This window comes from Myodes glareolus, chromosome 4 (genome assembly GCF_982192425.1).
Source record: "Myodes glareolus chromosome 4, mMyoGla1.1, whole genome shotgun sequence".
Classification (NCBI taxonomy): domain Eukaryota; kingdom Metazoa; phylum Chordata; class Mammalia; order Rodentia; family Cricetidae; genus Myodes; species Myodes glareolus.
Window position 1 is genome coordinate 83,432,582 of NC_142029.1, and position 24,041 is coordinate 83,456,622.

A 24,041-nucleotide genomic window follows, 5' to 3' on the forward strand; every position below is an offset into this window, starting at 1 on the left:
TACTGGGCCATCTCCCCAGGCCAAGAGCTGTGTTTTCTGAACTGACACTATGCAAGTTTACATTTACTAAAAACTTAAAACTGTACATTTACATCGACTACTTTTAAAAATCTATTTATTTTATACATATGAGTGTTTTGTCTGCTTTTAGGTGTGTGCACAACATTGGTACCTGGTACCCAGGGAGGCCAGAAGAGGGTGTTGTTGGATCCCCTAAACCTGGAGTTACAGATGGTTGTAAGCCATCATGTGGGTGCTAGAAACCGAAACTGTGTCCGCTGTAAGAACAACAATGCTCTTAACCTCTGAGCAACACTGAATACCTTTTATATTTAAACTATGTTTCAGTGAAGCTGTTAAAAAACAAAAATCAAGTTAGCGTGGTGGTGCATGCCTGTAGTCCCTGCACTTGGGAGGTAGAGGCAAGAGAGGAGGATCAGGAATTCAAACCCAGCCTCAGCAACATAGAGAGTTTGAGGATCACTAAGACTGTCTCTAAGAAACAAACCAAACCAAACCAACGTTTGGGGAATAAGTAAAACACCTGTTGTAGTGGGATTGCAAAGGGACCCATTACCCACCAAATATAGAAGGCCCATTAGACCCCTAATAGGTAGCAAACAAACACCTCATCCACACAGCTACTCAATGAATGAAGGGGGGGTGGGGGGGAGGCTTCCGGGTCGCAGCTGGGCCAGCTCAGCAGCGCGTCATCGAAAGATTAAGGCAGTGATTGGCCAGCTAATGGCAGCTGTGCAGAGAAGGGTCGGGGCTGTAGGCGAGCGACGAGAAGATCCGAGCTGGGGGCGGGGCCACGCGGGGCCTCGGGGCGGGGCCGGGCGGGGCGGGCTTTGGGAGCACCGGCTACGCGCATGCGCACTGGTGTTGCCGCTGTCGCCGCGGTGAGGGAAGTGAACGCGATGGCCGGGTCCGCGTGGGTGTCCAAGGTGAGAGCCACAGGGCATCAGGCTCGCGGGCAGCACGGGAGGGCAGACTGTGATCCCTCCTCATGCCTGGCAGAGGCGATCGCGCGGGGGCCGGTAGAGACGGCGCACGGCCTGCGGGGAGAGTTTCGGGGAGTGTGGCCAGCACGCCGAGCGTGGCTAGCCCGGAGCCGGGACAGCCGCGCCCTCGGCGGGGACGGCCTCAAGGTCAAGGCGGCCGGCTCTGCTCCGGGTGTCCCTACCAGGCTTCTCCGGTACTGGAGCCCCGGCCTTGCGCGGAGCCCGGGAAGGTCACGGAACGGCCGCCCAGGCCCCGCGGCCCTGTTACCTGCTGGTTTCGGGGCAGCCAGCGGCACGGCCCAGGCCGCCCCTCCCAGGTCCCTCAGCATTTGAGCCGCTAAACTATGGGAGTGAGAGTTTTTCCCAGGTGAGGGAATCCCGGGGCGGTCCTGCCGGCCAGATTTTTCTCCCTCTTGGAACTTCCCCTTCAGAGGACACAGGGCATCATGCCCCTTGGAATTACACTCTGAACACTCAGAGAGGAAGACCGCAGCATCGTCCTTGGACCTTCTGTTGTTGGAAACCCTGCTGTAGCTGTCTTTGATATGATAGCCCAGGTACAAGCTGGAAGGCACTTGAGGTTACATATGCAATCTTTTGATTTCCCCGTGGGGCTGACCTGTCCCCAAAGACAGTCTTACTCAAGGTCATACAGGATGTCATTGTCATTAGTTAGAGGAACTCAAGTATTTTGATTTTCAGTGCCCTTCTGCTTGTTCAGTGGCCAAGGTCACTTAGCCAGTTATGGATATAGTACTGACCTGGCCTTAGGTCATCTGATGCTAGAGCCAGTGGTCCCCTGAAATCTGCTATAAGCAATGCGATTTTTAACATAAAATTTGGTATTTCCCCCTTTCTCCTTTCTAAGTTTAAAGAGAGGTTTGGAGATGCACGACAATTTACTGCTAATTCAATATAGGGGTCTTAGTTTTAAATCCTGATAATGCCATCAACCAAACTGTGCGCCCGGAGCAAATTACTTAATATCTGTGAACCCATCTGTAAGATGGGTTGTGTCAGAGTTGTTTGTGCTTGAAAGCACCTAGCCCATGCAGGACAAGAAAGCCTGACGCTTTCTTAGTTATCAATGTATCTATCTGTCTTGGCAATTGTCAAGCAGACAGCCGTTCTTGGGCATCAGTAACTAGGCTTTTTCACTCAGTAGTTAGAGTCTACTTTGCCACGTTCTTCAGACCCACATCAGGTCACATTCAGTGTTAAAGGTGTAACAAGTTTATCCTTTAATGTCTGGCCTTAAGCTCCCTGCCTGATCCACCCCTTAGTAGGTAGAGTCAGCCTTCAGGGGAAGGATAGAGAAAGCTACACTGGCGAAGAGTGTGCTGGGAAGTTGGTTTTGTCTTTAGCTCTGTACAAAAATTCCCAAAAGTTAAGAAATTATTGGCTGTAGGGTCAGAAGATGTCCCCTGGGACATGATTCCCTGTGTGACCTTTGGCAGAGTGGCCCAGCCTTTCGGTCAGTCTCTTTAGGGAGTAGGGCTCAGGAGAGGCTCCTGGGGCTAACTCATCAGGTGAAGTGCTAAATGGCATTTGGGGTTTCCTTCAAGAAGGCTATTACTGGGTTTCCATTTAAGGGCTTTGCTTCTCAAGTATAGCTCAGGCTGACCTTGAACTCCTGGTCCTTTTTCTACTTCCCAACTGTTGGCAAGATTATAGGTGTGAGCCGCCACACCCAGTTTCCATTTAAGGTTTTATTTGTTTCTTTTCTTTCTTTTTTAAAAAAAGTCATTTGTAGATCAAAGATTTCTCCACTGAGAAAAAGTGGGTTTTAAAGGCTTTTCAGGCTCCAAAGACTAGGGGAGCCAGCTCCATCCCCTCCTCTCCACAGTACCTCTTGTTCTTAGGTGGAGTGTGAAAGGAAAAGGAAAGGGTTCAGGGGATCTGGGGCCTGAAATCAAGCTCAGGAAGCTCGGTTTTATAGAGGAAGTAGTATTTTATTTTAGTCCAAGATCATAGAGGAGAAATGGAAACACGGGAAACATCGGCTGTTAGAGGAAAGTCATTACAGGCATGGAAGCTGGGGTGGGAGCCCTCAGCTGCACACAGCATTTTTCTGAGAGTGGCCTGGGTTGTTGTAGAAGGGATTTGTTGAGCATCAGCCAGGAGACAGGAGGTGTCCCAGGCACTGTAGATACAGTAGCAGACAAAGCATAAGAAGGGCCTGCCTTGGGATATTGGTTATTGCTCTAGTGCTGGAGACTGAGCCTGGTGCCAGGAAGCACTGTCCCACTGAGCTGCACCCTCAGCACCGTTTTTTCCCTCTAGTTTTAAAGTCAGGTCTCAGTAAACCACCCAGACTGTCCTTAAACTCACTCTGTAGCCTAGCACAGACTGGCAGGCATTGAACTTTCAATCCTCCTGAGTACCTGGGCTTACCAGCCCGAGCCACAAGGCCTGGGAAAAATAAGACAGGGTGTAACAAATGTCTCGCTGCTCATGTAGCTAACATGAAAAAGTTACATTAAAAAACTTTTTTAGCAGATTTGAATATCTTTTGTCCATGTATTCAATTATTTGTTTTGATTTTATTGTAATAAGACTGTACCATTTCTGAAGGAGTCAGCTATTATTATATTTGAAAGCTTTTTCTTGAGACAGGGTTTCACTGTAGCCTAGCACTCACTATTTAGACCAGGCTAGCCTCCAAACTCAGAGAAATCCACCTACTTCTGCTTCCCAAGTGCTAGGTTTAAAGGTGTACGCTAGAGTTTGAAATACCTTTTTAAACACGTACATGTGCTATTGGTTATCAGAAAAAAATGTATTAATACTAATGTCTTAGAGTGGTAGACTTGTTTTGTTTGTTTGTGTTTTTGTTTTTATTTTTTGAGACAGGGTTTCCCTGTAGCTTTGGAGCTTGTCCTCGAGCTAGTTCTTGTTGACCAGGCTGGCCTCAAACTCACCTGAGATCCACCTCCCTCTGCCTCTTCAGTGTTGGGATTAAAGGCATGGGCCACCACCGCCCGGCTGAGTGGTAGGTTTGTTGACTGACTTTATTTTCCTTTTTCATATCTTTCTGTAGTCTCCAAATTAACAAATAAAATTATACAAATAACAGTAATAACTATTTCCTGTACTCCTAGAAAAACTAAACAATTAAAATATTCTGTGTGGCATTGGCATCAAATAGTGCTAAGTAAACTAGTTTAGGTTTACTATAAACTGTCATAATATTTTCAAAAGAGTTGGCCTATGACGGACACAAAAGACCTGGTTGTTTTTTCCCCTTTTGGCATTCTCGGGGCTGGTATATGCTAGGCAGGTGGTCTGACTCTGGACTGTGTGCCCAGCCCTCCTTAGTTTTTGAGATAGGGTCTTGCTGAATTGTCTTTGCTAGTCTTGAGGATTCCCTGTAGCCCAGACAGGCTTTGAACCTCCTACCTCAGTTTACTGAATAGCTAGGTTCACAGATCTGTTCCACGAGGCCCAGCAAGATTGTTTCTAATTTGCTGATTGGATATTGGAGAGATGGCTCTGTGGATAAGAGCACTGGCTGTTCTTCCAGGGATCCGGCTTCCATTTCCTATGTGGTAACTTATAACTGTCTATAACTCTAGCTCCAGAAGACCTCCCTGAGCACCAGGTACATGTGTGCAGGCAAAACACCCATATGCATAAAATTCTATAATAATAATTTTTAAAAAGAACTCAGTAGTTTGCTGATTGGTCACTCTGATCTAAGCCAAATCCCGGTCTTTTTTTTTTTTTGGTTTGGCCTCGAAATCACAGGGATTCACCTGCCTCTGCCTCCCCAAGTGCTGGGATTAAAGGCGTGCGCCACCACTGCCCAGGTGCAAATCCCGGTCTTTGACCTTCTATCTACAGAATTAGTTCGGAGAGGAGCCAAGCTCTGCCAGGACCCCGTTGGCTTTAAATCTGGTGGTAATTTTCTTAGAGCATATGGCTTCCTCTGGTGGTTAAAAGCATTAACAAAACTAACCAGAACATTAGAGAAAAACTAAGATTTGAGGCAAAAAAGTGTAGTTCCATTTTGTCTTCAAAAGTTTTTGACAGTTTACACTTATAAACTCATACTTCAAAAAACAGTTCAGTGCGGAGCTTGGCAGCGGGGTGGGGGAGATGGGGGGGTCAAGGGAGGGTGGGGCGGGGAGGGGTTTGGCTCAGTCTGTAAAGTGCCCACCTTGTAAGCACGATGACCTGAGTTCAGATTTCCTGCACCTACATTAAAAAAGGCTGGGCAGAGACCTGCTCTTTTCTAAACAGAAATGGAGGAGGACCGGGTTGGGAGGGGAAGCGGGGGAGGGGGGAGAGGAAGGAGGAGAAATTGCGGTCAGGATATAAAATATATAAATTTATTTAAAAACAAAAAAGGCTAGGTGGTGACACATAACTATAATTCCAGCATTAAGGAGGCTGAGACAGGAGAATCCCTGGAGCTCAGCTCTTCCTAAATTGGTGAGCTGTGGGTTCAGTGAGCTCACCCTTCTCAAAAACTGAGATAAGAGGAGGACACCTGGTGTGGGCCTGTGGCTTTCACATGCATGTACACACGTGCATATATACACTGATATACCACACATGCATACATAAACCCCAAAGAAAGAAAAAGTACAGAACTGTAGTTCTACTGTTTCAATTCAGCCACATTGAGCTAATAATATTTGAGAAAATTATTCCTAAAAAGTCTCCAAGTTAAAAAAAAAAAAAAGAATTGAGTTCTTCCAAGGAAACCTATCAAAATGACTTCCCCTCCAGTATTTATGTTTAGTTCTGTGCATGACATTTCTCTGTTGTGTTGATGTAGGTCTCTCGGCTGCTGGGTGCATTCCACAACACAAAACAGGTGACAAGAGGTTTGGCCGGTGGTGTGAGTATAATTATGTCTTTACTTTTCCTTTTAGAAGTTTCTCAAGAAAGATGCTCAAATGCATTTATGATTTAGCATTCCATTTTCATTTATTTAATGCTAAAGGGAATTGGCCATACTTCTAATGTATGTTAAAATTATTGGCTGACAATTACACAGATCTCTTGTCATTGTCCCATTGAAGAGAAGTCTGTTACATCTGGCTGTGTAAGCCTGTCCCAGTAATATCTCCAAGGAGCCAGGATAAAAATAGAAGCTACCCTGAAGCTGTTACTTTATTTTGTAATCTCATTAGTGTCTTAAGACACTTAGGGTTTATGTTTTTTTAGAAACATATAAGTTGAGAGAAAATTGTTGAGAAGCTTCAAAAACTTCGCTTTGCATTTTTGTTTTCTGAGCTTCCCTAAAAGCAGTAGATTGGTTATCATCTATGGTCGTCTTGTGCTTCTCTGGGCCCTACAGACCTACACTCTCTGTATGCAGTCTGTAGACCCCGTATTAGTGGATCACCTAGTGCCCATTAAATCTGCTGTTTTTGGAACTCCTTAGAGTTCTGTGCTTGAAAAGCTGATGGCACATTTTTGGAACATTCCAAGACTGTGTCAGTGACTTCCTATTTATTATTTTTTCCCTTTTTATAGAACCTGATTTGATTTTGTAATTCCTTCATTCCTATACTCCCACGTCACATTTCATGCCATGAGGAGTTGATGAGACCGTAGTACATTTCTTCCTCTATTTGCTGGGTGTACTGGAGAAGAAAAGTAGCTTCTTAGATGGCATTACATGTGGGAGAACAGGAAGAAGGAGCCTCTGGCCCTGCTTATGCCAAAAATGCAGAAATGAGCTCACAGCAGCTGAATGCATGCACAAGACCAGTGCAAGCCCAAAGCAGACCAAATTCCAGCATGGGAAAGTTGTGGGGCACACAATCCTGCCTCTAGCTGTGGAGTGATTGGTGGTTGTTAGCTGCTGGGAGAGTCAGTTTTCTCTGATTAGATTATAGGCCCTGGTCAGATGACCATGCTCCACTTGCAGTCCACGAATCCTAGAATATTTGAGCATTACAAATTGGTCTTGATGGGTAAAAAGAAGAAAAAGGACATAAAGTTGGATGGGTGGGGAAGACAGGGGTAGATGTAGGGAGAGATGGGGAAGGGAGGTGAATATGAGCAAAACACATTGTATGGAATCCTCAGAAAACTGATAAAAGTTTTTAAAAATATAGAGTAAGACTTTCATTTCAAACTCAAGAATAACCAAGCCAGTATTTCAGAGCCATTCTGAGGCTGGACCTGACGGTGTAGGTCTGTGATCCTAGCTGCTTAGGAGGCTGAGCCAGGAGGGTCAGAAAAAAAGGCAGGGCCTGTGTTCCAGACAGAGAGTTGAAAGCCAGCTTGGGAAACTTAAACCTGTCTCAAAATACAAAGGAAAAAGGGTTATAGTTCTGTGGCAGAGCACTTGCCTGCATGCACATGGCCGTGAGTTCCATCCTCAACACCAAAGTGAACAGAAGGAAAAACACCCAGCACACTTGGAAATGGGTGAGACAATCATGGTTCTCTACTGTTATTTAATCTCTAGAATATATTAGCCTGGTCGATGAGGTTACTTTTAAAAGATCAAGAGGATATATTAATTTTAAAAATAATTGATTCAGCTCTATGTAAAACTTGAGAAATAATTAGTCAACCTGTCCAGGTGTCATTGTAAGGCAGAGGCCCAGGGAAAGCTGAATTAGTGATTTTAAAAAATAAATTTATGATTTAAAATATATATACAATGTTTACATTAATTCTTTGAGAATGTCATACATGTGTACAGTGTATTTTATCATATTTGTCTCATTCTTCCCCCATAATTAGTGATTTTTTTAAAAAAAAAAAAACTATGTAGTTGAAACAACTAGACCTGTAAGAAGCAGGGTAGAATGTAGTTCCCAATGAAGAGGGCTCTGACCGAGTCTCAAACCCTCCCATCTTTCCTTCTGACACATTTCACTCATTGTTAGGTGCCCGCTTGCTGTTGTCCAGAGCCTCTGGAGTTGATGTAACTGATGTCACAGCACACACACTCGTGTTGTTCTAGCTGGGCCTTAGGGTCTGATGATGGCATCCCATGCTCACTGAGACCACACGAAGGAGTGTTATAGAGGAGCAAGGAAAGTAGAAGCCTTCTAGAGATGAAGTCTGAGTTTTCTCGTGTGGAGTTCTGGAAGCACGTTGTAGTTTTGTGAGCCTGACTGCTTCCTGAGAACTCCCCAGCGTTCCACAGACTGAAGCGGGGCTCTCGTGAGGAGCAGTGAGTTAGCAATGCTGCAGTGGTTGCTCTCTTGGGATTTACAGACCTGAGTTAGTAAGTCATTGGAGCTTGTCTGAAAAGAAGTACAAGTCAGGAAGTATGTTTGGTAGTTTATTTTTGTTTTATTGAAGAGCATAATTTGCATTACTATTTAAATTTCCAAACTCATTTGAGAACAGAGACACGGAGTATCTTAGAGTTGGATTCTCCTCCACTGTCGTGATCGCAGTGGGAGGTTTGTCTGTTTCTTTAAAGCATTTGGGTCTTTCAGACCTACCTGGGAAAGTGAGTTTCTCTGTGAGTGATACTCTTTTTTAAAAGAATTCAAAAACCAATCCTTACTATTTTCTCAATGATTTTTCCTGTTCAGGTTCAGACAGTAACTTTAATTCCAGGAGATGGAATTGGCCCAGAAATCTCAGCCTCAGTTATGAAGATTTTTGATGCTGCCAAAGTAAGTGCTTTTAAAATTCTCTTAAAGGTACTCCACAGAGGCTCTCTTGGCCAAGATGAATTGTTTTAAGTTTCTATATAGTTTGTGGGGTTTGTTGTTAAATAGTCTCCCCAAATTTTCTACTTAAAAAAAAGTTAGGACTGTGAGATGACTCAGTGAGTAAAGGCGCTCACAGCCCAGCCTGGTGACCTGAGCCCAGTCCCAGGCGCTCACAGCCCAGCCTGGTGACCTGAGCCCAGTCGCCAGCTCCCGCATGGGGGAAGAGAAAATCTCCTCTCAATAGTTGTCTTCTGACCTCTGCTCATACTGTGGCATGCACACACGCCCCACATGGATGTACATAAGTGCACCCAAATAAATAAATGAATAAAATTATTTTAAAGCTGAGTGTGGTTATCTAGGTCTTAATCCCAGAATTTAGGAAGCAGAGACAGGCAAATTTCTGCATTCAAGACCAGCTTTGGTTATATAGTAAGTTCCAGACCAGCCAGGGCTACCTAGTGAGACCATCTCCAAAATGGTTATCTTATTTATTTACCTTTTTAAAGATTTGTTTTGTACATGAGAGTGTTTAGCCTGCAAGCATGCATGTATACCACATGCTTGCCTGGTTCCTATGGAGGCCAGAAGAGATTGTTGGATCCCCTAGAACTGAAGTTGCGGATGGATGGTTGAGTCATCATGTGAATATGGGAAGTTAAACCCTGGGTCCTCTGCAAGGGCAACAGATGATCTAAGCCCCTGAACCGTCTCCCCAGCTCCTGTTTACTTTTGAGACAGTCCTGCTCTCAAGCCTAGACTGGTTTAGAACTCACTGTGCAGCCTAGGCTGGCCTTGAATTTGTAGTGTTCAAGCCTCAGCCTCCTGAGAGCTGGATGATTGCCCATTTAGTCATGCCTGTCTTGGTGCTGTCACTGTCGTGGATAGTTGTAATCAGATAGCACTGCAGTACTCGTGACTCTTTAAACGCTGCTTGGGACTAAGGTGTTTAAATCTTGCCCACTCACCTGCCTGCCTTACTATATCTAACAGAAAATGCTTTAGAGTTATATAGGTGATTTTCGAAAGAAGCTTTTTCATATATTAGAGTTTTGCTGTGTTGGAGATTAAACTTGGCTTTGCACATGCTAAGCATGAATCCTTATTGTTAGTATTCAGACATCTGTACTGGCCTGCCCATGGGGTCCTTACAGGATGTGTCCTCAGCTGCAGCCACTAAGAGCACCTCCTGTTCACGTTTGCTATTCCCTTTTAAAGGGGCCTTGTCCACCTCCCGTCTCTTGCTCTCCTTCTCTTCCGCTACTCTTATCCCCAGGGACCAGTCACTGCCCCCTCCCTATCTCTATCCTCCTTTCTGTCTTCTTTCTCCTTTTCCAATAAACCTCGTATGTGAGCCCTGTTGCATGGTGTGACTTCTCTTCATGGGGTTTTTAAATACATTACAACATTGGTTCCCTGACCCGGAAAGGCTTTCCTGTGCTCCCTCCTGCCCATCGGCAGTCTGAGGCATGCTGGGACTCTGGAACCCACTCCTCAGAGGACAGCCTTACTTCTCCAACTAATGGATCACTGGGCTCCTCCGTCCGACACCGGAATAATTGGTGGGCCCCCTCTTCTCCACCTCTGGCCATTTCCCACAAGTTAGGACTCGTCTCTCAATGTGATTTCTCATCTCCTAAGCCTTGTTAAACCCTGGTACCAGGCAGCCACAGCTCTCTCAGGCTTGGAGCCCTTGGCCCCTGCTCTGTGTTTGATGAATTACTGAGCAGCCTGTGACTTCTCAAAATCAACCCCCTCTGAATTCCTAGGAAGTTCAGAATTACAGACCCTTGGGTCTCACTTATCTGCCCCATTCATGGGAACTTTGGCATCACCTATACCTCCAACTTTTGTGCTCAGTGCCCGATTTAAGGGCTTCTAAACTTATCTGCCTTTGTAGTCAGATCTCATCCAAATACCCCTTAGATATTGCTTTCTAATCTTGTCTTTTCCACCTGCAACAAATTTGCTTTCTGCTCTGCTCTCTTCCACCTACGACAAATCTGCTTGTTCACTGGCAGCTTTGCCTTCCATTCAGTATTGGCAATTGGGTCTCTGGTGGGGCTACCTGCCTCTGACCATTCCCCTGGATGTGAGGTTTCATTTCTCAAGCACAGTCCTCGTCTCACCTTCTGGCTTTTCTCAAAGTCCTGATTCCAGGTGACTGTGTCTCTCTTGGGCTCGGAGCCCTTGGCCCCTGTTCTGGTGTGACAACACATGGGACAGCCTGAGTCTACTTAATCTGATCTTCTCTGAATTGCTGGGATGCTAGGAATTGCCGACCCTTGGGTCTGACTTCGCTACCTCACTCTTGAGAACTGTGTCATACTTCCTCATTCCCATTGAGATGTCCTTTGGAGGCCTACTGACCACTCCTTTCAGATCAAATCTGGCCTCAATATTTCTTGAACCAGGCAGTAGGGAAATTGAGAAAGAATTCTTCACTTTCTTTCTTTTTCTTTGTTCTAAGACCTGCTAGTGTCCATCTATTCTCCCTTTCCAAATGTCCCGTCTGTTTGCTGCATCGTGCAGGTCAGATGGAGAATCCAGCTTCCTCTTGCTTGGCACACAAAGGCTTTCCCTTTCTTTTTATTTACTCAACTCCTGTTCCCATGTGGCTCTGGTGATCTTTCCCCGTCATTTTTACGTGCCTTCTCAGGAGACAGCCTTGCTAGTTGGGCACAGATTTGTTCTGTTTCACTCTTTACTATTGACTGCCCTCGGTAGTCAACTACTTGTGTCTTATGATAAATCAGAAAGAGGGTGTAAAGGTGCTGCTGCGGTGATGGGGAAGGAACAGCTGCTTTCAGTTCTTGTGAGCTCCAGGGAGTCGACTTGGATCCACCTCAAAAAAATATTTTACCAGGTCCAAGAGGCATGCCCACAGGGCATGGACAGTGAAATGAAATAGCCATCTACCCTAGGATGTGAAGAACCCCAGATTTCTCAGGCCCCCCAAATATGGTCTACACCCCTTAGGTCAGCAGGGAGCAGTCTCAAGAACACGGTGTCCTCATTCCCCATCTCACCTGCTACCCCTTTCTAACTCCTCACCTTTTTAAGGTAAGAGGGAGTAATGTTAGTATTCAGGCATTTGCACTGGCCACGCCCTTGGGGTCCTCACAGGAAATGACCTCAGCTGCATCTGCTGAGAGCACCTCCTGTGCACATCCACTAGGTTCCCTTTTAAAAGGTGAGCCTTGCCCGTTACCCATTTCTCTCTCTCTCTCTCTTTCTCTCCTCTTCTGCCACTCTTGTCCCCAGGAACCAGTCTCTGCTCTCCTCTGTGCCCTTTTCTGTCCCTTTTCTTTCTTCTATTAAACCTCCTGTGTGAGCCCTGTTACATGGTATGACTTCATTGCATTTTTAAATAAATTATAACACTTATCACTGAATTATGCTTTTTTTCTGTTCTGGTATTGCCGTCAAGCATGGAATATTATTCCTACAGCCCAACTTTCAGTTTGGGTAGATATCTTAAGAAATTTTTGTTTGGGGGTCTTAAGACTGTAATCTGGCTTTTTATTGTTGTTAGAACTGTGTAGCATAAAAAATAGCCAGGAGTTGAAGAATGAAATTTATTGAAATTACATGAACTCTCTTTTTTCCTATGTGAGTTTCTGATGGAAATTCCTGCAGATGAGATAACACTTGTAAGCTCCTTCTAAACAAGGTCCACCACATCTTTTTCTAGATTTCTCTGTCTGATTGTGTGCAGACAGTGTGCTGGCTGGCAGATGTTAGCTCTCATATGACAGGTGGAGGGAGAAAGAAGGGAACATGAGTTTGTGCTTTAAACCCGGACTTTCATGGGTAGTTCTTGTTCTTTGGACAGTTTTATTAAGATATAATTCACATAATATTCACATCACTCGTTAAAATGGTACAGTCCAGGGCCAGGGAGTGGGCTCTGGATGAGGTGCTGTGCAAGCGTGAGGGCCTGAGTTCAGATCCCCAGCCCCCACGTAAAGCTGGATGCTGTAGCATGTGTCTGCAGTTCCAGCCCTTCTGTTGTGCCTGGCATATGCAGCAGTGAACAGCAACAGACCCTGTCTCTAATAAGGTAGAAGGTGAGAACCAACACCAAGTTGATATCTGACCTCCACATATTCATTGTGATAGTAAAAAAGTATCCACAAGTAACTACCATCCAATCCAGTGATTTTTAGTATATTCAGAGTTGTGCAGCCACACACAAAAACCGTCTAATTTAGAACAATTTTTATCACCAAAAAAGATAACCCATAATGCATAGCAGTCACTCTAGATCTGCCCCAGCTCCAGGTAATCATTTGCTTTCTCTCTATAGATTTGATAACCTATTCATATCAGTAGACTCAAACATGGCCTTTTCTGGTGAACTTTTAGCTCTTAGCATTGTGGTTTCAAGGCTCATCCATCTATTAGTGCTATGAATCATTTTTGAGAACCTTATACCCACTTCTTATGTTAATCTAATTATAGCTACCTTAAGAGTCCTCGTGAAGAAAATAAGTGAGCAGGTGGCAGCTGGATGTGATGGCTGGGCCAGAGTAAAGCAGAGAATCCCTGGGGCACACTAGTGAATATCACTTACAGCTTGTCAGGGACTTTCAGGACCTTATGGTCTATGTGTTTACTAGTTGCATTCCGTCTTGATGCACCATCATTGTAGTCTGAATGCCAGAGTCGTTTAAGTCTGTTCAGTTCATTGTGCTATTGTGTGACCTCTAGGCCCCTATTCAATGGGAGGAGCGGAATGTCACTGCCATTCAAGGACCAGGAGGAAAGTGGATGATCCCTCCAGAAGCCAAAGAGTCCATGGATAAGAACAAGATGGGTTTGAAAGGTACAGTGGAACAGGAGGCTGTGGTTGCTCCCAGGCATTCTGTTTGGAGTACAGTCTATCAAAAGTAAAGAGCTCCTTTTATGAAGTATCTGAGGTACCTTATTTATTTATTGAATGTTTTATGTTTGTGAGACTGGGTCTCACGGTATAGCCCAGCTGACCTAGCACTTGCTTTGTGCGCAAGGTTAGCTTTAAACTTGATTCTTCATGTTTTAGCCTTCTGAGTGCTGGAATCACAGTCGTGCATCTCTAGATGTTTCTTTCTTTATTTGCTCTATAGTGGAAGTATATTCTTGGCCTGAGATGATTATTTGTTACTTGGGACATTTGTTGTTTTTGTTTCTTTGTTTGATTTTTTGAGACAGAGTTTCTTTGTGTATCTTTGGAGCCTGTCCTGGAACTCTCTCTGTAGAGTAGACTAGGTTGGCCTTGAACTCTCAGAGATCTACCTGCCTCTGCCTCCCTAGTGCTGGGATTAAAGGTGTACACCACCACCACCTGGCAAAAGTTCAGTTCATTCTCTTCTTTTTTTTTTTTTTTAAGACTTATTTATTATGTATACAGTGTTTTGTCTGCATGTATGCCTACAGGCCAGAAGAGGGCACCAGATCTCATACAGATGGTTGTGAGCCACCATGTGGTTGCTGGGAACTGAACTCAGGACCTCTGGAAGAGCAGCCAGTGCTCTTAACCACTGAGCCATCTCTCCAGCCTCTCTCTCTCTCTCTCTCTCTCTCTCTCTCTCTCTCTCTCTCTCTCTTTTTTAAGATTTATTTATTATGTATACAGTGTTCCATCTCCATATATGCCTACTAGCCAGAAGAGGGCACCAGATATTACAGATGGTTGTGAGCCATCATGTGGTTGCTGGGAATTGAACTCAGAACCTCTGGAAGAGCAACTGTGTTCTTAATCTCTGAGCCATTTCTCCAGCCCTGGGACTCTAGTAACAACATTAAAGTATTGCTGGCCAATACCAACTTTACTGTGTCTGTTATTTTTAACTCCATTTACCTCTAGTCAGACTTTTAATGTTTTTATTATCTTTATACATACTTAAGGCCATGAGTCAGAATAATTAGCACGTGACAGTTTGAAATTTGGCACAGGTTTTAAACCATATTCAGGTCCATCTTTTGTGAGCCACTGGCTGGTAAGCTTAGGCCAAGTTATTTCTCTGGGGTTATTTGTGGTTTTTTTTTTTTTTTTAAACTTGTGTCTCTCCCTTGAGCACTGAGGCTTAGCAGATGCTAAGATCCTGATGCAGTAATTGGTCCTCAGACGTTCTCAGGACAGGAAATGCAGGCCATATCCCAGAAACCTCCCTAGAGGATTTGTTCCTCCTCTTGGATCTTTTTCTTTCTTTGCTCTCCCATGGAACTATTTTCTTGACCTGAGATGGTCTAAGGGAGGGGTGAAGTTGAAGCCAGAACGCATTTTACAGGAGCCAGGTGGGTTAGTGGGTTCTCTGTGAGACCAGGTATATCCAATTGATCTGACTGTTCTTCCTTACAGGCCCTCTAAAGACCCCAATAGCAGCTGGCCATCCATCTATGAATCTGTTGCTCCGTAAGACATTTGACCTTTATGCCAATGTCCGGCCATGTGTCTCCATTGAAGGTTATAAAACCCCTTATACGGATGTGAATATTGTCACCATCCGAGAGAACACGGAAGGAGAGTACAGTGGAATTGAGCATGTGGTACGTTCATCTCAGAGTTTTTTTTTGTTTTGTTTTGTCTTAGTTTGTTTTTTTGGGGGGGAAGGTTTTCTATTTTTGTTTTTGTTTTGTTTTGTTTTCCTCAGAGATGCTTTGCATGTGTGTGTGTGTGTGTTTGACAAGGGTCTCTTCATAGTCCAGACTGTCCTGGACCTCACTGTATAGACCAGACTGGCCTCTTTTTCCCTGTTGCTAGGATTAAAGGCGTGCGCCACTGCACCTGGCTCAGATAGGTTTTTAGTCCCTGTGGGGTTGCCACACCCTGTCAATGAAGCATGACTTCCTCTCTTTCAGATTGTTGATGGTGTTGTGCAGAGCATCAAGCTCATCACAGAAGAGGCAAGCAAGCGCATTGCAGAGTTTGCCTTCGAGTATGCTCGGAACAACCACCGGAGCAACGTCACAGCAGTGCACAAAGCCAACATCATGTGAGTCTTGGAGTGGCTGAACTGACTTGCTTTGCTGTGGGGGTGGATCTTCCAGGGCTTAATCTCCAGCTTGTTGTCTCTCTGAGCCCCAGAGTTTAGAAAAGAACAGTGTACCAATTAGAGTGGCGTTTTCTCCTTTGGTGCCTCCCTGGGGAAATGAGAGGAACAAATGTAGTGGGCCAGGAATTCATGTCCTGGAAGTTAAGTGTGGCTGAGCTGTCAGAAGGAAGCTGGAGAAGACATTAGGTTAGCAAAGGCCATGCAGTTCATGTTTCCCAAGTGGGAGAGCAGGGGTGTTTCTGAAGTGCCGTGTGCTCAGGGCTTAAAATAGAGCAGATCCTGTCAGAGAATTTCTCTGGCAGGTGAGGTTTCAAGCCTCATCTATTAAAGACTCCTCTGACTGGACAAAGACTTGACTTACCTAAGAAAGGACTGAACTTGCACAGTAGGAAACCATTTAACTAACAGTTACCCTTCTAAAGCATTTTTCATATGAGCCAAGCATGTTCCATGTGTATCTGTACTCCCAGCAGTGGGCATTTGAAGCCAGCCTTAGCTGCATACCAAGTTTAAGGCCATTCTTAGCTGCATGGGAACCCTGTCTTTTTTTTTTTTTTAAAAAAAAAAAAGGCCAGGTGGTGGTGGCACAAGCCTTTAATCCCAGCACTGGGGAGGCAGAGGCAGGCGAATTTCTGTGAATTCAAGACCAGCCTGGTCTACAAGAGCTAGTTCCAGGACAGGCTCCAAACTACAGAGAAACCCTGTTTCGAAGAAAAAAAAAAAAAAAAAAAAAAAAAAAAGGCCCCGCCAAATAAAATTTGATTATTCTTGTTTTTACACTTTTGTGCACCCATATGGATCTGAAAACTTTCCAACTCCCAACTTATTAACTGCCCAAGAAATAATTATACTGTAATTGAAATCAGATAATTTGAATTCTGGAACTTATTTGTTTATTTTGTTTTTGTTTTTGAATCAGAGTCTCACTCTGTAGAGCTGTCTGGCTTGGAACTCACAGATATCCACCACCTCTGTCCCCTAGTGCTGCAATTAAAGGCGTGTGCTACCACACTGGGCTTTTCTTCCTGAGTGTGCGTGTATGGTTAACAACCATGGGTGTCATCCTTAGGAGCCTTGTCTGCCTTCTGTGGGGCAGTGTCTGTCATTGACCTGGAGCTCACTGCCTGACTCCTCTTGTCTGCTTCCCTAGCACTGGTATTGCAGCTTTCCTGTGGGTGCTAGGGGTCTGAACTCCAGTGCATTTCAGTGACTGAGCCATCTTCCAGCCTCTTGGAACTTAACTTTCTTGAACTTTTCTTTGATTTGATTCGATTCTTTGCTTGCTGCAAGTCTTCATTTTAAACAATTTATTATGTATTTTATTAAATACAGGCGGATGTCAGATGGGCTTTTTCTGCAGAAATGCAGGGAAGTTGCAGAGAACTGTAAAGATATTAAATTTAATGAGATGTATCTTGATACCGTATGTTTAAATGTAAGTACCTTTATACCGTATGTTTAAATCTAAGTATGCATTGATACTTACTGGTTGCTTTCTATGGTGCATACTGTGTATTCATGGTATGCAGATTATGATTGCTAAATGTACAACTTATTCTTTGTAGATGGTACAAGACCCATCCCAATTTGATGTTCTTGTCATGCCAAACTTATATGGAGACATCCTTAGGTAAGTCTGACTGCCCTTTTTATTTTTGACCTATAGTTTTTATATAAACATCCTAAAGTGAATCATGGCTTTCTGGTTTTAGTAATGTATTAAAAGCTATTTAATACATTTCAGTGTATTTTGTTACTTGCACAGCTAGCTAGATTGGTGGTCATTATCACAATGTCCCCTCTTCTTCCCGCTCCCTTGTGCTAAGCTATCATGGAGCTTCACCTCCAGCCCCAGTCACTATTGACATAATCTCAGACCGACGAAAATCTTACTGTAATGGTAGAAGGAAGCCTCCTGTACTGAGTACTTAAATCTTTCAAGCTCTTTCTCTAGCATTCCTTTCTTCTTTGGAGTCTTCCCTCCTCCCCCTTGGGATGTTGGGAATTATTGACTTTTGAAGCCCATTCTTCTACACTTCTTATGAGGTGTTCTGTTGAGAGGCTACAGCTTGTCCTTCTCTGAGTCTGCATATAGGCCTTCACCTCTGGAGCTTTGAGTATTATCAGGAAATTATACTGTATTTTAAATTTTATTTTATTTTTTTAATTTTTGAGGCGGGGTGTGAGCTGTGTAGCTAATTGTCTATATCAACATGTGTACTCCTGGTTTTCTCTTAGTCATTGGTGAGCTCCTCACTCGCTCAGGTTGTCCTGACTGTGCTCGGTGCCTCCTGTCCATGGATCCTATGTCCTGGGCTGGGCCTACCTTTTGAGCCTTGCCTTACTTTGGCACAGGAAGCTGCTCCAGACTCATATGCATTTCTGACCTTGTTGCCTGGAATGAGCCACTTCTCCAAGGACCTCTGCTTTCCTCTAGTGGATTATCATATCTAAACACTAAAATCTGGGTGATAGCTGAATTGCTTTCTTTTTCACAATGTCTTCTTCTGTCCCCAGTGATCTGTGTGCAGGCCTGATTGGAGGTCTTGGTGTGACTCCAAGTGGCAACATTGGAGCCAATGGTGTTGCCATCTTTGAATCGGTAAGGGCCCTAACACCTACACAGAATTCATGTCTCATTGTATAGCCCAGGCTGGCATCAAACTCATGATCCTCCTGCCTTAGACTCTGGAGTTGGAATTATAGATGTGTACCATCATTCCTGGCTTTCAGGTTTTTTTTTTTTTCTTTTTCTTTTTCTTTTTTTTTTTTGGTTTTTCGAGACAGGGTTTTCCTGTGTAACAGTCTTAGCTGTCCTGGAACTAGCTCTTGTAGACCAGGCTGGCCTCGAACTCACAGGGATTCCATCTGCTTCTGCCTTCCGAGTGCTGGGATTAAAGGCGTGTGCCACCACTGCCCCGTCAAACTTTCAGTTTTTCAATACTCCCATCTCAGGCCACTGCTTCCTGTCAGTCTGACTTGTCTCTCTAGAATCCTTATTGCTAGAGTTCATGGCTAATTCGAACCTTCATCCACCTGATCCTGCCCCTTGTTCACTGTTCCGCACTCCCTTTCTCTCTCTCCCTAGCTAGCTTACATCCTGCTCTGGGAAGCTCTTGGCTTCGTGGAGCACTCTGCCCATATCTGCACTATGCAGCTGAGAATAGTGTTTGGCCCCGTTGTTGGGTTCACTGTAGTCTATACACAGGCTCTTAACTGCAGTTTTGCACATTGTCTTAGAAATTAGACTTTGTTTTTTATTGTATTTGTCTTAAGTTTTGTGACAAAATATGCCTGGCATAGCGTTTGCTATGCAAACTAGGCTGGCTTCAAATTCAGAGATCCACCTACCTGTTTCCCTGAGTGCTGCCATTAAAGTTATGTGTCACCATGTGCAGTTTTTAATTTATCTGTCAGTCTATCTGTAAATGATTATTTGTTGGTTTCTTTCTTCTTTCTTTTTCTGTGTATTGTTGTGTCTGTGTGAGGGCGTCTGATCTCATGGAACTAGAGCTACAGACAGTTGTGAGCTGCCATGTAGATGCTGCGAATTGAACTTGGGTCCTTTGGATAAGCAGCCAGTGTTCTTAATGACTGAGTCATCTCTCCAGTCCCACAGCTTTTAGTTTTTATAACACTGATTTGTTTCTTTTTCTCCAGATATGTCTGCTTTTTTATATATTTTGAGGAGTTTTGTTACTCAGACTAACCTCACACTGAAACAGGAGGCTGCCTGTCTGGCCAGACACTTTTTATGTGCCTCCTTCACTTTCAGATGTTACCAGAATCTACTGGAAAATATTACTGACCCACAATTTTTTATATGTATGAGTATATAGTATGTGTGTGACAGAGAGAGAGAGAAACAGACACACATACTCTGTAGGCATGTGTGTGCCATGCTTGTGTGTGTGGAAGTCAGAGTTGGTTCTTCCCACCTTGTTTGAGGCAGGATCTGTTTTTCTGCTGCAAACAGCAGGCTAGCTAGTCCACGTGCTCCCTGGGATTCCACTGTCTCCACTGCAGTCTCACCCTGATTGGAGACTGGGATGAGGATGCTGCTGTTCCACATTCTGCTTCTATGTGGGCTGTGGAGATGTGAAAATGTGCTGCAAGTGTTTCCTCACCCAGCCGTCTCCCTGGTTGGCACCCATATTTTTGCCCTCAAAAGTTAGCCCTTCCTTTCTTCACAGCTTTACTTTATTTCTAAGATGTATCCGTGAATTGTCCATACTGTGTTTCACATAGGCATGTGTATCTGGGGGGTGGCAGAGAAAGAGGACGGAGACTTCCGCTTCTTCAGGAGTCTGCGCTGTCATTTCATTTTTGTTGGTGCTGGGGATTGAGCTCAGAACTTGGTGCATGCTGGGCACATGCTAAGACCAGAAAGGGCTTCCTGCTCCCGTCTCCCTTCTGCTGATGCTGTCTTCTTATGCTGCCATAGGTTCATGGAACAGCCCCGGACATTGCGGGCAAGGACATGGCCAACCCCACCGCCCTTCTGCTTAGTGCCGTGATGATGCTGCGCCACATGGGACTTTTTGACCACGCAGCCAAAATTGAGGCTGCGTGTTTTGCTACTATTAAGGATGGAAAGGTATCTATAATCTAGACCACTGTAAACTGGGCAAATGATGTTTCTTTCGTAGAAAGGAAATAGAGCCCTGAAAGATTTGATGTTAAACAGGAATTCTTAACGTGGACTCCCAGATTGAACTTCAGTTAGGTATGTGTTCATGTGTGCATTTTTCTGGGGGAGGATCCAAATATTTCCTCAGAAAGAGTAAAGAGGCACTGATGGGCAGTAGTCTACAGCAGAAAACATGAGAGCCAGAGAAAGGCACAGGTGCACCCCGCTGGCCTGGTGTGTTAGTATGCAGTCTGGTGTTAGTATGATCTTACCATAGTGCCTCAATGTAGTGAAAAGGAGCGGCTGTGAGCCGTTTCCCACCGCCCGGCTCCCACACAGCTAGCTTTACACCCAAAATAACAACACACAGATTGTATTCTTTTAAACACTGCCTGGCCCATTATCTCCAGCCTCTCATTGACTAATTCTCACATCTTGATTAACCCTTTTCTAATAATCTGTGTCGTAGCTCACCGGGAGGATTCTAACCTGCGTCCATCTTGGACCGGAGCTTCATGGCGAATGCCTCACTTCCCTTCTTCCCAGCATTCTGTTCTGTCTACTCCACCTACCTATGTTCTGGCCTATCAGGCCAAGCAGTTTCTTTATTAATTAACCAATGAAAGCAACAGATAGATAGAAGACCCTCCTACATCACCTCAAAGCTGGTTCCTTCTGAAAGTTAGAGTTAGGAATTACTTTTTATGGCCAACATACAAGGAGTGCAAACATATTTTTAATAGCCTGACATCGTTTAGTGGACATGAGACCTTGTTATTTACACCAAGCATGTATTTGGGAAATAATAGTCTAGAGCTGAGCAGAAAGATGCCTGACTTACTCAGGGTGTTCTGCAGCATGTAGCTAGGCTACGGGAGGGAATTCAACATGTTTGCAGCGAAGAGGAAATGAGTTGGTAGAAAACAGATTGACTGTGGTAGAGACTTCTCCTAAAGTTAGGAGTTAGCTGTGTAAATGTTTTCATTCTATTTGTCTCCAAATACCAAAATAGATCAGAACGTGTCTTACAATATTTTTTTTTTGAGCTTTAAAATTTCCCCTCAGATGTTTTGCTTAGATTTGCTTTCATTTAACTATCCATAACCAACCAATATATTCTCCATTAATAGTTTGAACAAAGGGTAAATTCTGGAAAACTCCTTGCTCCGTAGAAAGGCTTTATCCTTGAGAGGTGTCTGTTAGCTCTCAGGCAGTCTGTATATACAGAAATGAATTCACGCTGGACTACAGAAGAACTTTTAGTGGTTAGATAAAAAAAACAGTATTTCTTGGGAACTAGTGAAACTTTTTCTCTCTCTCCAGAAAGAGTCATTTCTCTTGCCTCTGGCAGGAAGGACATATGACTCTCCATTGTGACGTGCTTCTGTGGTTACATATCAAAGTCCGTGCTGTACATTACAAAGCCCTCACACTAGCATCGCGGCCCTTCTCACCTCCCGAGGCTTCCCTCCTCCTAGATAGCCGTGTTTTGTCCCTGCCTCCACCTCCCTATCGTGTTCCCTCTCGCGCTGCTCGCTGTTCTGTCTCTTGCTGTCTCTGCTGCTCTCCCACTTCTTTCAAAGATGGCCCTGGACATGTCCACTATGTTTTTTTTCTCTGCTCTGGAATCTTCCAAATGCTTCTGGATACTTTCCTCTTTGTTATTCACAATGAAAACATTCCCCTTAATGGAGTGACATTTCTGTAGTTTCTTTGCTACACCTTCTCAAATAGTGTTGAGTTGTTTTGAGACAGGATCTTGTTATCTAGTCTTGGATGGCCTGGAACTTGATGTGTAGACTAGACTGGCTTTGAACTTGCAAGAATCTTCCTGCCTCAGCCTTTCAGTGCTGGGATTATAGCAGTGCACCATCATGCCTGACTTGGGAGTGTTTTGGGGTACACACCTCATGGGTTTTCCCCAGGCCTCCTATGGTAGGTAGATAGTGTGTAATGGAACCTCTCTTGGACATCAGTAGGCAGGTACCTTGCTCAGTTCCTATTTCACTGAGTGCTTAAAGTGAAATTATCTTTATTTAATTTAGTGTGGTGATGATGGATGTTTAATTTTGCTTTTTCCTTTTCTCAGAGCTTAACAAAAGACCTGGGAGGCAATGCAAAGTGCTCTGACTTCACAGAAGAAATCTGTCGCCGAGTAAAGGACTTAGATTAGCACTTCTGCAGGTGGATTTGCTGCTGTCAGTCACTCCAGAAGGATACCCTGTAATCCTCCTTGAGAACACCCGCCATTGGTTTGCTTGCTTCTTGACAGAGTACATTTTCAAATCTGGCCTTTTCTTAACAAAACCCTTGCAACAGATGCACATGATGGCCCCGGCCTACATTCAAAGGGTTTTCCCAAGTGCTTGTTGTATTTATTGTCTGGTAAACCTTTTTTTGTAAACTGTAAGTGAACTGTATCATTTACCATTGTTACCCATTTTACACTTCAGGCAAAATAGTTTTTCCTCAACTGTAAATATTATGATACAGAATTAATAAGAGAAAATATTTAACTTTTTAACAAAAGCCCTGTTTTTGGTTTATTAAAACGTGCTGAAAATTAAACAGGGCTTTAACAACCGCACAAGATAACATTATTCTAGAACTAAATGGGCTCAAAAGGAATTTCTTGGGAAAGTTCACAGCAAAAATGGTATATTTCTTAGCAGTATGGAAAATAAAAATATTTGTCCTGTACATGAATTATTAATAAAAATGTAAGCTCCAAGAAATATAATGAACGATGTAATTTTGTTAATAACATATAGGTAATCATTGAGTTAAAGCCCCAGATGCTCTGTGTATTTGATTATTTTGTTACCTTGAGATTCACTATTTTTTTGGGAGAACTCTTAATTAAGGGAGATCATTCCTCTTCAGAAGACACATTGTAAGAAAGCATTTGAACCCCTGAACTCACCTCTCAACTGGGGAGCCAGCCACTGCAAATGACTCCTGTGTGGCCCTGGAAGGAAGCCACACTCCAGCTGGTGCTGCAGGTGACACTGGAAAGGCTGGTCCTCTCCCAGCTGTACTCGAGGACCCTGGGATCCTGGCTATGATTTATATTTCATAGCTGCCCCTTCACTTCCCCCAGAACACCCGATCACTGCCATCTGCCCCAGTAGCACCCACAAAAGACCCCACTGCAGAGGCGGAGCTGACTCAGCCCAGACTGGGGCCCATGTTACCAGCTTCTGACCCTCAGGTTCCTATCCCCACCCTCCCCACAGCCTCTGTACCACAGCATGAAGCTACTCTTAGGCCCACACCAAAGTTAAGCTGTCTTTCCTCAGCCCTTGTACCAGTTTGCAAACCCATGGCTTTGCATAATGTACCCAGGTCACAAGGGGATTTCCTAGCAACAGATCTCCCCATCTGGGTCATTTTTAAAGCTTTTGTTCGGATTTAAAATCTGTATTTTCAGCTGCTGCTTTCCCTGTCTTACTGGATTGTTCTAGTTACCAGTGGCTTTGGGTTCACAGTAATAAAGAATTTAAAAACTGCTGAGATGTTTGCATTCTCTGCCTCTTGGGTGCCTTAAGGCATTTTGGCTTAGCTTGTTGTAATAGGTGGTAATAGGGTTGACTGCTTTAACTGGAACGTTCCACCTGACCCCATCTTGCACCTTTGTGTATTGTAGGCCGCTAATGATATACTAATGGTTAACTCTCACTTCCGTGGGTTAACTGTTCATGCTCTGTTCTACCCGCCCAACCGACAAAAA

The 24,041-nt window shown here is 44.2% G+C and overlaps 1 protein-coding gene across 1 annotated transcript; it reads left to right on the forward strand.

The window, feature by feature from the left end:
* The first annotated feature begins 851 nt into the window (after window positions 1-851).
* On the forward strand, window positions 852-23,821 carry Idh3a (isocitrate dehydrogenase (NAD(+)) 3 catalytic subunit alpha). Its single transcript, XM_048416796.3, has 11 exons — window positions 852-947; window positions 5,788-5,850; window positions 8,522-8,605; window positions 13,358-13,472; window positions 14,988-15,175; window positions 15,488-15,621; window positions 17,014-17,116; window positions 17,247-17,311; window positions 18,199-18,283; window positions 20,126-20,278; window positions 22,401-23,821. The coding sequence occupies exons 1-11, from the start codon at window positions 873-875 to the stop codon at window positions 22,482-22,484; spliced, it is 1,149 nt and encodes a 382-aa protein (XP_048272753.2). The 5' UTR covers window positions 852-872; the 3' UTR covers window positions 22,485-23,821.
* Window positions 23,822-24,041: the final 220 nt, after the last annotated feature.